Source organism: Monodelphis domestica, chromosome 1, assembly GCF_027887165.1.
Source record: "Monodelphis domestica isolate mMonDom1 chromosome 1, mMonDom1.pri, whole genome shotgun sequence".
In the NCBI taxonomy this organism is placed as follows: domain Eukaryota; kingdom Metazoa; phylum Chordata; class Mammalia; order Didelphimorphia; family Didelphidae; genus Monodelphis; species Monodelphis domestica.
The window spans coordinates 101784246-101798407 of record NC_077227.1 but is presented as its reverse complement, the minus strand read 5'-3'; the positions used below and the strand labels follow the sequence as shown (position 1 = coordinate 101798407).

Genomic DNA, 14162 nt, shown 5'->3' with positions numbered 1-14162 from the left:
TAACCAGTTTGAATGTGACTTTCATCATGTTCATTTGGGCTAGCAGGGCACTTCATCCTGAACTTGTTCGTGATCAGTTCTCTACATATTAAGATGACTTTTTATAAATGCTGGTGGGAGGTTTAGAATATTCAAGCCATCTACTTTCTGGGACATGGTCATTGGCACTCAGGTTAGCAAAAGTCTACAGGAGAAACATTACCCCTGTTGCCAGCAGATACCCAGCCCCTTCCCCAAGTGAGGGATGGAAGGATAACCATTTTTATACGTGTGTGTTCTCTCTTGGAGGTCCTGATGACTGTTATGAAGGCAATGGCCTCAACTACCGGGGGAAAGTCAGTAAGACAATTAGCCACCTCACTTGTCTTCACTGGAACTCTTACCTTCTCTTAGATGAGGCTTATAACATATTTATGGAAGATGCCAAGAAACATGATATTGGTGAACACAACTATTGCAGGTAAAAGAGACATTATTTGTCTCCAGGAATTATTTCTTTTCCTTCCTCTCCTATTCTTGTAATGGACAGAAGACTCAGGAAAGTTTGAGGTCAAATATGGCCCGAGACACTGACTGTGTGATCATAGGTAAGTCCCTTAGCCTCAATTTTTTTCAAATGGCAAATGGGAACAATAATAGCACTTACCTCTCAGGGTTTGTTGTACAAATAAAAAAAGATAATAAAAGTACTTAAAGTGCCTGGCACATAGGAGGTACTATATAAATGCCTATTATTATTATTATTGTTATTATTATTATTATTATTATTATTATTATTATTATTATTACTCTACCACCCCTTAATTTTCCATGGCATGTTTAGAGGAACTCTTAGAAGAAGAATGGCAATCATAGTGAGGAGGTGGACATTTCAGCCCTTTTTTATGCTGGGTAAAAAAGGAACAGAGAGAGATTGTGATCACCTTTCAGTAATCTAGTTTCCTTCTCTCCAAATCATAATGTAAGGGACTTCTAGTTGAGGTGGAGTGCTACTGCTGAGGGACTCTCCAGAGGGGATTCATGCACTGGGTTGGGAGCCTGATTTATTTCTATGGTCTCCTCCTAAGATTCCAGGAGTAGTAACTGAAATAGGAACTAGATAGCCCTAGTCTTGTTCAAATGGTTCCTTGATCCTTTGATCCTATTGTTTCACTTATTTTGGGATGCATTCTTTTCAGGAATCCAGATGGTGACAAAAGTCCTTGGTGCTTTGCTAAATTAGACAAGAAAACAGTGATTTGGGAGTCCTGTGATGTCACTCCTTGTTCATCCTCAGGTAAGGCTGGTGGAAGTCTAAATGTATGGATATTTGCTTATATACATATATATTTACATAAACATACAAATATTGTATAATATTCATATGTACAAAGGGCAGGGCCATAAACCATTATATAACAGGAAGACAGCTTAGAGATTCTCCCTTCCAGGTACAGTTCTCACTCATTAGAAGTCTCTACTCAAAGGATGGATTAACAGGGATCATAGAATCACCAAATCTCAAAGTTAGAAGAATAGGAGTAACTGATTAAAATTTAAAATTCTTGTTACTTCAAACTTAAAAATAATAAATTATTATTTTTAAAGGAATAAGAAAAAAAAGACTCTTAAGACAGTGTAGCTAATCAATCAACAATCATTAAAGTGCTCACTATGTGTTAGGCATAGTGCTACAGATACAAAAACAGTCAATTAAGTTAATTAAGTGCTTATTATGTAATAGGCACTGTGCCTAGGGAATACAAAAAAAATGGCCAAACCATGGTATCTGAAGGGAGAAAGACAGATGGAGACAGAGAGAGAGAGAATGAGAAGAGGGAGAAGGAGATATAGGAATAAGAGGAAAGAAAGGAGGAGGAGGAGAAGGAAGGATGAAAGAAAAGAAAGAGAGAGAAAGAGAGAAAGAGAGAGAGAGGGAAGGAAGGAAGGAAGGAAGGAAGGAAGGAAGGAAGGAAGGAAGGAAGGAAGGAAGGAAGGAAGGAAGGAAGGAAGGAAGGAAGGAAGGAAGGAAGGAAGGAAGGAAGGAAAGAAGGGAGGGAGGGAGGGAGGATGGAAGGAAGGAAAGATGGAAGGAAGGAAGGAAGGAAGGAAAGATGGAAGGAAGGAAGGAAGGAAGGAAAGATGGAAGGAAGGAGGGAAAGATGGAAGGAAGGAAGGAAGGAAGGAAGGAAGGAAGGAAGGAAGGAAGGAAGGAAGGAAGGAAGGAAGGAAGGAAGGAGGGAAAGATGGAAGGAAGGAAGGAAGGAAGGAAGGAAGGAAGGAAGGAAGGAAGGAGGGAAAGATGGAAGGAAGGAAGGAAGGAAGGAAGGAAGGAAGGAAGGAAGGAAGGAAGGAAGGAAGGAAGGAAGGAAAGATGGAAGGAAGGAAGGAAGGAAGGAAAGATGGAAGGAAGGAGAAAAATGCCAGACACTGTGCTAAGCACTTTACAATTGTCATTTCATTCAATCCTCACAACAAATCTGGAAGTTTTATTACCATTTTCAAATGAGTAAACTGAAACAAATAGCCAATAAGGGACTTATATAGCTAGCCGTTATTTTAGGTTGCATTTGAACTCAAGTCTTCTTCTAGGCCTAGCACCACCAAAAAATGAGAAAGGAGACAAAAGGTGTCATTGGACTATAATCCTTGGGTGAGCTACTGATCATGAAACAACTACACCTCAGGCTATAATCAACATATCCAAGCATATGATGCAAGTGCCTAGGATACCATCACTGCTGCTGTTAAGAACATCTAGTTCTCGTATTCAGAGCAGTCTGTGTATGGCACTCAACCTGCTTGTGTAAGCAGCAGCCAGAAACCACTGCACCAGTAAGACCTCAGGATGGAAGCAAACCCAGTGAGGCTAGTCTGCCTTTATTAGTCTAGGAGGCTATAACCAATTCAGCCAAGGATACATTTAAAGTGACCACGGCAGTGTCCTCCTTCCAGATCTTCCTCTATGTAGATGACTAAATAGAATCAGAGCCATTATTCCTCTGGATAACAGAGTACCTACGATCAACAAAGCAAAAAAGCATCTTTGGAGAGCAGCTCCTCCCCTACTAGTAGTCCACACTCCCCAGTCCCACCTCACTCTTCAAAAAGCCTGGCTCCACCAGCCAGCCTGCAAGTCAACAGAGAAGCAGCTACAGGCAGCAGACTACATTCTGGTAGGATTGTCCCCATTTATATGGGTATTTTAAAGTTAAAAAAAAATCTAGTTCTAACTGAGGTGACACAGTTCTGTCTCTAATTGCATTGGTTTCTGTTTTTAATGATGTTCATATTTATGGATTTTTCTGGGTCTTTCACATCCTCTTCTTCTTCCTCCCACTCTTTTCAATTGGGATTCAGGAGAACCTCAAAGTCTCCCTGTTCTTTTTCCATGAAAACCTTCTTGATCCATTTCTCAGCCTTTGTAGAAACCATTTGTTTCCACCATGTCCTTCTCTGAGTAACCCATAAGACTGATTATGGTTAATGAGCCTGTCTAGTCTACCTCCTCTCTTGCCACCAGGGTCCCCACTTTCACCATTACCACAAGGAGGTACAAAAAGCAGCAGGGAAAGCCCTCAGGTTTAGGTCTTTTAACACTTACTGAATTCTGGTTTTTAGGGGGAAATTAGGTTTTCATTGCTTAGATGAGGATATTGGCTAACACTCTGTGCTTTGTTAGACATCGCTTCTTCCTGAGAACTGTCCTCTGGAACCCTTAGGTCCTCTTTATTCCTTGTCTCTAGCCTAGTATTTTTTAAAACCATTTGTAGAGAAACATTAAAGCAAATTCAATGACAGTGAACTGAGGGTTTTTCTCTCTTCTTTTAAGATAGTTGTTTAAGATCAAGCCAGTGAGAAACCATCATTATGAACAAGTTAAAATATTGTCGTGTTGGGGGTTCAGTCTTGTTCCAAAAGAATTTGTCATGCAAGCTCTGTTCATCTCAGGCAAAGTTTTTTATTGGGGTTTTTTGGGGAGAAGTGGCTCCATTTGGTGGTAGTGGAGTTGCTGCTGCTTTTGGGGGAGTAGAACCACCTTTCCCTGGAATAGTGGGGGACAGGATTTTTATACTGAAAAGTCAAGGTCCCTCTGCCCTCTCCCCTAGGCTGGGTTTGAGGAGATGGACAGGAAACCTTGGGTTGCTCTACATAGAAAAATGGAATTACACCTGATGGCTGTTAATTGGAAGGAACCAGATGTCCTAATAAGTACCCCTGGCCTTGGACAGGGCGTCAGGCTGATGTTGTTTGGTGCTCAGGGGTTCCAATTACCATAACCCCCTTGTGTAGGTGCTTGTGATAGGGTTTAATCTGATGTCATTTGGGCCATCATTTGGATCCAGGGGGTTCCAGCCCCCCATAGGCACCTTTGGCCTTGGATATGTGTAGGCGCCTGTCCTGGTCTGTTGTCATTTGGGTCCAGGGGGTTCCAGCTCCCCCATAAGCACCCTTGGCCATGGGGCAGAAGTAAAAGAGATCAAGGTCCAGAAGCCTGAACCGGAGCTCTCATTTTACTGCTTTTTCAGTTAAAGTGTACATTGCTTGGAGTCCTGAACCTGGAGATTTGAGTTTAAACCCAGTCTCTTACACTTACTATCTATATGATTCTGGGAAAATCACTTAACTTCTGTCTGGCTCTGTTTACTTATTTATAAAAAGATGATAATAATTGCTCCATCACTCAGATTTATCACAAGGATAAAATGAAATAACATTTGGAGACTCTACAAAGGGTTATGTCAATGCTAGTTATTATTATTAGTTATATTCTCTTTCTGACTATAAGTTTCTTCATCTAAAATGCCTTTCATACTTCTTGGAGCTATTGTCCCTTTCATACTTCTTGGAGCTATTGTTGGAATCAAAGCAGATAGTGTATCTAAAGCCCCTGGGAAACTGCAAAGCTTTTTTTTTTTTTTTAATGAGGTAGGGCATAAGGTTCCTAGTCTCAGTTCTTCCACTGAATAGCTTGCAATGTTGGTCATTTTAATTTCCAGGCCTCAATTTCCTTGTCTAAATAACGAAGAGATTGTACTAAATAAACTAGATCATAAAAAATCACCCCAAGACTGGTGCCCCAGAATGGATCCATATTAGTCCATATTTATTCCCTGAATTCTTGGAAAAGAAAGATGGAACTGTCAGAGGGCAAGTAGTTATGATGTTATTCAGATTCTGTTTTTGCTCTATTACCACAGATGTCTCTGAGTCCCCATGGAAGCCTATTGAGCTCACTGTTTCAAGTCAAATGTTCAGCACCTGTGGGATGCCAGAGATAAATGCAAAAATCAAAAGGATCTATGGAGGTCTCAAGAGTAATCCAGGCAAACACCCCTGGCAGGCATCTCTCCGAATGATTCCACCAGAGACGATCCCAACACCCAAAGGGCACTTATGTGGAGGCGTACTCATTGATCCCTGTTGGGTTGTCACTGCTGCCCACTGTGTAATGTAAGTTCAAGATATGGAAATGGCCACTTTTCCATAACCAGAACATAGAAAAGGTCTAGGGTTTTGATCCTTACCTGCCGAGTGATCATAGGCAAGAAACTCAATTTCTATGAGCCTTCCTCATTTGTAAAATGGAGAAAATGATGCTTCTATTATATACCTCATCATGTTGTAGGAAAGATGCTTTGTTAACCATTAAATGCTATTGAAGTGTTATCACTGGACAATAGAGTTATGGCTTCTTGACTTGGATAAGATTCTTCTCCAAGAAAAGAATCCTTTTTGAGATATGGTGGCCTAAACACTTTGCCATTAGTTACATTCTTTGGAACATTCTTATTCCATTTTGCTGGGGAGAATTCTTACTAGTCACTGAGGACACATGACTTGGGAAGGAGATCTTCCAAGGCCATTGGAAAAAAAGTTAAAGGGTCTCCAAATCCTGGCATTATTCTTACCAAACTACTCAATCTCAGCTCTAAACATCCAGTCCTTTCATGTTACTTACTTGAATCAATACCTCCCTCAAAAGGGAGGTTTCCTTTTCTCCAAAAGAAATCATCCCAGTGCTGGAAAGTTAATAAATTCAGAACCAAGACTGGTCTATCTTATCCATAGACAGTTGCCAGAGTAATAAAATTTGATAGCAGCCCCTCTGCTCTGAAATAGCTAGCCATTTCAGGAAACCCCCATTATTAATTTTATGTGTGTTACAAGGAAATAGAATAATTTATCACCTGTTGGGGGAGTCTTTCATCAAATCAGACAAAATTAAAACAATAAATTGAAGATCATCCTCAAAGGAAAGGCATTAGCATTCAGGGGGATTGAAAAAAGGTTTCTTGTAGAGGTCAAATCTAATTGAGACTTGAAGGAAGCTAGATAAGAGAGGATGAAGAAATGAAGAAATTAGAAGGGAGAAAATTCTAGGCATGGAAGATAGCCAGTAAAAATGCCTGGAGTTAAGAGATGTGAGGAAAAACAAAGAGACTAGTGTCACTGGATTACAGAATATGAGGGTTGGAGTGAGGTAAAAGGAAAGAGGATAGGGATAGATCATGAAAGGCTTTGAATGCCAAGTTGAAGATTTTATATCTATTAGACTAGAAGGGCAGGAGGAGGTGACAGACCTATACTATAGAAATATAAGTTTGACAAATGAGTGCAGGATGGTCTGGAGTGGGGAAGAGATGTGAGGCAGGGAGACCCACGAGCAAGCTCTTAAAGTAGTCCAGGCACAAGTGATGAGGACTTGGACCAGAGTGGTGGGAGTGATAAAGGAGACAAGAGGGCAAATATAAGAGTTATTAGGAAAGTAGAATCTAGCCCTGGTTATCTAAGCTGCTAAGGGAGCATCAGACCAACTGGCAATAAAAGATATAACTATCAACTAAAATTTTGAAAATTTCCCTGACAATTCAAGCCACTGGTAACATTGATGGAATTAGATGGAAGAAGTGATCTCTTACCACACAAATAGTTCTGGGAGCCAATTAGTATATCATTCTAATATATAACACTGTCTTGGGTCTACTCAACAATTTGCCCAACTCTGCCTGGGTTTTCCAAATAAAAAAATAGCAGGACATTTATTTCAACTTTCTCTCCTCTCTCTAATTTTGCTCTTATAGGTTAAAAGCCAAGGAGCTAAGGGTTGTTCTTGGTGATCAAGACCTGATTAAGCCTGAAGTCAGTGAACAGACATTTAAGGTGGAGAAGATATTTTCCCACCCAGATTATTATGATGACAGCGAGGTTCCCTATAATGATATTGGCAAGTATCTTCTATCGTAGGGTCACAATTCTTGGATGTATTTTCCTGAGTGCTTGGATATGAAAAATTCTAGAAACCTTACTGGTTGTAAACATTGTAAAGCCTAGAAGTTTCCATTTGCATTTAAGGAACCTCTTTAAAATGATGCTTAATTTGAATTTGTGCGGTGGATAGGAGAAGGGAACCAAGCTTATAATTTCATTGTTTTAAGGAATTCACGGAGAAAGAACAATCTGTATTGATACAGATCAGCCCCTGAGAGATGCAGATCACCACCTATACACACATTTGTTCACTCTTCATCCCAAATAGAAAGGAGTGATGGGGGGTGCCCTTACTCACTGGTCACTCCCCCCAAAGGCAGACCCTTGAGGTGATGTGATCTGAGGAACAGGAAATGAGACAATGGTACTTGGGCAGCTCCTGTGGGTAAAGCTAGTGTAGGTTTTAACTGCCCTGAGATGCCAATTCTAGAGTCTCCACTTCCTTCTGGTAGGGAGTTTGGGGGCTTGATCAGTTGCCAGGTAGGGAAGAGGGGAATGTTGGGGGATAAAGACAGGTGTGATTATGTTAGAGATAAACCTTACAACTGGCTATCACAGTATGAGTAGGGAGCAACCAGACTTCCCACCTACCATTTAATTGATTGAAGACTAAAAGTTGTCAGATATGAACACTCTGAAGCTCTCTAGAACTTTAGGACTCAAGGGATCTGAAACTAACTTAATAGTGGTAATGACTGATAACAATTTAAAATGTTTCCCAGCAAGATTTAAAATTTAACAGAGATCAGATTGTTAGGCTAGATGAATAACAAGCATTAAGATATTTCAGGTCTCACCAAATAGATAGAGAAAATATATGGGAAGTTTGAAATTTTTTGAACTTCCTAAAATCAAACTATATGCATGTCTGCTAAATAAGAGCTTCCCTGTCATTTATGACTCTACATACCTGCCTAGTATAGTTGTGAAAAGGGTATTGTACCTAGAAATAGGGGAGACCTGGGTTTGAATCCTGTCTGATTGTCATTTAATTTCTCTGAATGTTATTTTCTTCAACTATAAAACAGCATGAAAATATCCCATTTATGAGTCTCAAATGAGATAATCTGTATTTTATATCGTAAAGCAATGAATGTATCAACATTAGTTGCCATTTACACACCCATTACTGCACAGAAGTCATCACCAAAGTATAAATGAAGCAAGTCCCTGATTCTTAGAAGATTAACCATAGACTAACATGAATGACAAAATCCAGATATTTCTACCCCCACCTCTTCTCTTGATAGCAGCTTCTCATTTCTTCCTTTTTTTGTTGTCTAGCTTTGCTCAAATTAAAGCCAGTGAATGGCCATTGTGCTCAAGAAACTAAATATGTAAAGACGGTATGCTTATCTGAGGAACCATTTCCTACTGGGACAGAATGCTACATTTCTGGATGGGGAAAGACATCAACAGGTAAGATCCTCAATGAATAAATGTTGTTTCTCCCTGCTGTGCCCATACGTCCCCAGTTGGATTGAACAAGTCTCCTCAGGGACGAAACATCAGACCTCAGAGACAGAATCCCTCCTTCTAAAACTGAAATGAAAATATCGATAAGTTTCCACACAAACTATTTATCTTCGCCCATTCTTAGTCAATGTTTGAAAAACAGGGCCCTGTATTTATGGTATTATAGGTCATCTTTTTTTTTTCCAGAAAAGAGGAACCTGGAGTTTTATTTCAATTACTTGATGAGAATTAAAAATTACATTATTTTCAAACCTAGCTTTTATTTTAGGAACATAGTAAAAATTGATTTCTCTCCTTTCCTCTCCCCCTTCATCTCCTCATTATTTAGTTGAAGTTAAAAACAGGTTTAAATGGATTAAGAGATGACAAAAAAAAACAAAACAAAACATGTGTATAATTTTCAGGTTAACCACTAGGATTGGCCAACAGGGAATTTCAACTGACTTTTAGTTAATTCAGGGTTAACCAGAAAACCTTTTTTTTTTTTAAATAAATATTCCTCAAGTTAAAATTTTTTCCCTGCCTTCTTGCATTAGGGGCTGTAAATTGCAGAAAGGCAGATTGTGACTTGACGTAAGAGGCACCAATTTTGTAACATCTAAAGCTACCCCAAAGTAAGATTAAGGGGAGAAGGGGTTCCTTCTGACTGGAGGTCTTTTAACAAAATCCGGATAACCACTTGTTAGATATTTTTGTGAAGAGAATTCTCTGCCAGGTCAGACTTGACTCACTGGCCTCTGAGGTTAAATCTATCAATCTCTGAAATTATTTCATTCAGAAATTTTGTGGGGATGGAAGAGATACATGACCCAAGTAAGTAGTCTGTATTCATCTATGGATACGCTGGAAGACTTGTTGGTTTTTTGAAGACTCCTGGTATCTTCCTGTGTTAATGTCAGACTCTTTTAAAACCAGAGAAGAGAAAATGTCTGGAGTCTAAACTTCAAACTACTATGGCGGGGTGGTGTGTGTGTGTGTGTGGGGGGGTGCTGCATTATTTTAAATTGTATCTGCCCCAATTCCAAGTACACTCCATCAGTACATATTAAATATTCCTCAACAAATATTCTTTTTAAAAAATTTTATAATATTTTATTTGATCATTTCCAAGCATTATTCATTAAAGACAAAGATCATTTTCTTTTCCTCCCCCCCTGCCCCCCATAGCCGACACGTGATTCCACTGGGTATCACATGTGTTCTTGATTCGAACCCATTGCCATGTTGTTAATATTTGCATTAGAGTGTTTGTTTAGAGTCTCTCCTCTGTCATGTCCCCTCAACTACTGTAGTCAGGCAGTTGCCTGAATAGTGTTTTTTTCTCCTAGATCCCTGCAGATTGTTCAGGGCCATTACACCACCACTAATGGAGTAGTCCATTACGTTCGATTATACCACAGTGTATTAGTCTCTGTGTACAAGGTTCTCCTGGTTCTGCTCCTCTCGCTCTGCATCACTTCCTGGAGGTTGTTCTAGTCTCCATGGAATTCCTCCACTTTATTATTCCTTTTAGCACAATAGTATTCCATCACCAACATATACCACAATTTGTTCAGCCATTCCCCAATTGATGGGCATCCCCTCGTTTTCCAATTTTTGGACACCACAAAGAGCGCAGCTATGAATATTTTTGTACAAGTCTTTTTATCCATTATCTCTTTGGGGTACAGACCCAGCAGTGCTATGGCTGGATCAAAGGGTAGATATTCTTTTCTCGCCCTTTGGGCATAGTTCCAAATTGCCCTCCAGAATGGTTGGATCAGTTCACAACTCCACCAGCAATGAATTAATGTCCCTACTTTGCCATATCCCCTCCAGCATTCACTGCTTTCCTCTCCTATCATGTTAGCCAATCTGCTAGGTGTGAGGTGATACCTCAGAGTTGTTTTGATCTGCATCTTCATATAGTTCCTGTGTTTGTCTCAGGAGATAGATTCCTAGGTATTTTATTTTGTCTAAGGTGATTTTGAATGGGATTTCTCTTTCTAGTTTTTGCTGCTGAGCTGTATTGGAGTTATATAGAAATGCTGATGACTTATGTGGGTTTATTTTGTCTCCTGCAACTTTGCTAAAGTTGTTGATTATTTCAATTAGCTTTTTGGTTGAATCTCTAGAATTCTTTAAGTAGACCATCATGTCATCTGCAAAGAGTGATAACTTGGTCTCCTCCTTGCCTATTTGGATGCCTTCAATTTCTTTTTCTTCTCTAATTGCTACTGCTAGTGTTTCTAGTACAATGTCAAATAGTAGAGGTGATAATGGGCATCCTTGTTTCACTCCTGATCTTATTGGGAATGCATCTAGTTTAGCCCCATTGCAGATGATATTAGCTGATGGTTTTAGATATATACTGTTTATTGTTTTTAGGAATGACCCTTCTATTCCTGTGCTTTCTAGTGTTTTTAATAGTAATGGGTGTTGTATTTTATCAAAGGCTTTTTCTGCATCTATTGAGATAATCATGTGGTTCTTGTTGGTTTGCTTGTTGATGTGGTCAATTATGTGAATGGTTTTCCTAATATTGAACCAGCCCTGCATCCCTGGTATAAATCCTACTTGATCATGGTGGATGACCCTTCTTATCACTTGCTGGAGTCTTTTTGCTAGTATCCTATTTAAGATTTTTGCATCTATATTCATTAGGGAGATTGGTCTATAGTTTTCTTTCTCTGTTTTTGACCTGCCTGGTTTTGATTGTCTTAATTTCTTCTTCATCAGAGGTGATGTCCCCCTTTTCATCTTTGATGCTGTTAATTTGCTTTTCTTCCTTCCTTTTTTTAATTAGATTGACCAGTACTTTGTCTATTTTGTTTGTTTTTTCAAAGTACCAGCTTCTTGTCTTATTTATTAAATCAATAGTTCTATCACTTTCGATTTTATTACTTTCTCCCTTAATTTTTAGGATTTCTAGTTTGGTTTTCTGCTGGGGTTTTTTAATTTGATCGCTTTTGAGTTTTTTTATTTGCATTTCCAATTGATTGATCTCTGCTCTCCCTAGTTTGTTAATATATGCACTCAGGGATATGAATTTACCTCTGATTACCACTTTGGCTGCATCCCAAAAGGTTTGAAAGGATGTCTTGCCATTGTCATTTTCCTCGATGAAATTATTAATTGTTTCTATGATTTCTTCTCTAACTAGCTGATTTTGGAGTATCATATTGTTTAACTTCCAATTTAGTTTTTGATTTGGTTTTCCATGTACCATTACTAATCATTATTTTTATTGCCTTTTGATCTGAAAAGGCTGCATTTATTATTTCTGCTTTTCTGCATTTGTGTGCCATGTTTCTGTGACCTAGTGTATGGTCAATCTTTGTGAATGTGCCATGTGGTGCTGAGAAGAAGGTGTATTCCTTTTTATCCCTATTTATTTTTCTCCATATGTCTATTAATTCTAATTTTTCTAAGATTTCATTCACTTCTTTTACTTCTTTCTTATTTATTTTTTGATTTGATTTATCTAAATTTGATAATGGTTGGTTTAAGTCTCCCACTAATATGGTTTTACTGTCTATTTCTTCCTTCAATTCTCCATTAGAAATTTGGGTGCTATATTATCTGGTGCATACATGTTGATTAGTGATATTTCCTCATTATCTAAAGTCTCTTTTAACAAAATATAATTACCTTCCCTATCCCTTTTGATCAGGTCTATTTTTGCTTTGGCTTTATCAGATATCATGATTACCACTCCTGCCTTCTTTCTGTCAGTTGATGCCCAGAAGGTCTTACTCCATCCTTTAATTCTGACATTGTGGGTGTCTACCTGCCTCATGTGTGTTTCTTGAAGACAACATATGGTAGGGTTTTGGATTCTAATCCATCTGCTATTTGTCTATGTTTTATGGGTGAGTTCATCCCATTCACTTTCAAAGTTATGACTGTCACTGGTGGACTCCCTGGCATTTTGATATCCTTCCCTAATTCTAACCTTTCTTCTTCAGCTCTACCTTTTAGTCCAGTGATTTACTTTAAATCAGTCCCCCTTGTCCCCTCCCTTGATATGTTTCCCTTTCTAGTCCCTCCCTTTTTGTTCCCCTCCCTCCCCCCTCTTCTTCCCTCCCTTTTTTGTGTTCCCTCCCCCCTACCCCCCTTGGTTTTCCCTTCTCCCTTCACTTGTTGGGTAAGATAGAATTCAAGATCCCAATGGATCTGGATGTTCTTTCCTCTCAGAGTTGATTTCCCTGAGAGTAAGGTTTAAGTAAAAACTCTCTTCCTCTCCTTCTTATAGGAGTTTTCTTCCCCTTTCCTTCCCGTGTGAATCTTTGTGTGAGAAAGATTATTCTATTTGGTCTTTCTTTTCCCCCTATTTACACATTACATTTCCCACACATGTTAGTATATATAGAATGATATAAATGTAGTCCTTATAGAAGAGAGTTTGAGTAAAAGAAAAAGATAACATCTTTCTCCTTTTCCCTTTCCTTCATATTTACCTTTTCAGGTATTCCATGCTCTTTGTTTTTTGATATTGAACTTTCCACAGAGCTCTGGTCTTTTCTTTTCAAAAACTTGGAAATCTTCTATTTTGTTGAATGCCCATAGTTTCCCTTGGAAGTTTATAGTCAGTTTTGCTGGATAGCTGATTCTTGGTTGAAGACACAGCTCTCTTGCCTTTCTGAAAATCATGTTCCATGCCTTATGATCATTCAGAGTGGAACTTGCAAGGTCTTGTGTGACCCTGATTGGCATTCCTTTATATCTAAATTGTCTTTTTCTGGCTTCTTGTAGGACTTTTTCTTTTGTTTGAAAGCTTTGGAATTTGGCAATTACATTCCTGGGAGTTGTCTTTTGGGGATTTAGTGTAGAGGGTGTTCTGTGAGCTCTGTCAGTGGCTGTATTGCCCCCTTGTTCGAGAATCTCTGGGCAATTTTCTTTGATTATATCTTGTTTTAAGCTGTCAAGTTTGCTGTTTATTTCTGGCTTTTCTGGAAGTCCAATTATTCTTAAATTATCTCTTCTCCCTCTATTTTCCAAGTCTGTCACCTTGTCAGTGAGATATTTTATGTTCTCTTCTAATTTCTTGGTCTTTCAGCTTTGCTTTATTAATTCTTGCTCCTTGTCTTTGAGTTGCCTGATTCTGACTTTTAAAGCCTGGTTTTCTTTTACAGTTTGGTCAAACTGGTTTTGTAGATGCATGAATTTCTTTTGCATTATTTCCCACTCTTCCTCCCAGAAGGCTTCCATCTTTTTGATCCTTTCCGATTCAAATTCTTCATGGGTTTGTGCAGAGTTTCCATTTCCTTTGGAAGTTTTTGGAGCATTTGCTTGTGTTTCCTCTTCTATCTCCTCTGTACTTTGTATTTTTGCTCCATAAAATGTATCCAAATTCGCCCCCTTCTTCTTGTTTTTCTTGGAATTTTGGGGCTTTTGTGCTTCTGTGGAGTTTGCCATCTCTATCTGAGTGGGGAGGCCTAGCTTTTCTTATCTCT

At 38.9% G+C, this 14162-nt stretch overlaps 1 protein-coding gene across 4 annotated transcripts in view; it reads left to right on the top strand.

Moving 5' to 3' along the window:
- The window catches only part of HABP2 (hyaluronan binding protein 2), an 84120-nt gene that overhangs the window by 63190 nt on the left and 6768 nt on the right, over positions 1–14162 (top strand). For all 4 annotated transcript variants that reach the window (XM_001377787.4, XM_016427786.2, XM_007478981.3 and 1 more), the window contains 5 exons: positions 289–460; positions 1179–1276; positions 5181–5433; positions 7065–7207; positions 8536–8670. In XM_001377787.4, coding sequence (XP_001377824.2) covers positions 289–460; positions 1179–1276; positions 5181–5433; positions 7065–7207; positions 8536–8670 — 801 coding nt within the window. The remainder of the gene's footprint in view (positions 1–288; positions 461–1178; positions 1277–5180; positions 5434–7064; positions 7208–8535; positions 8671–14162) is intronic.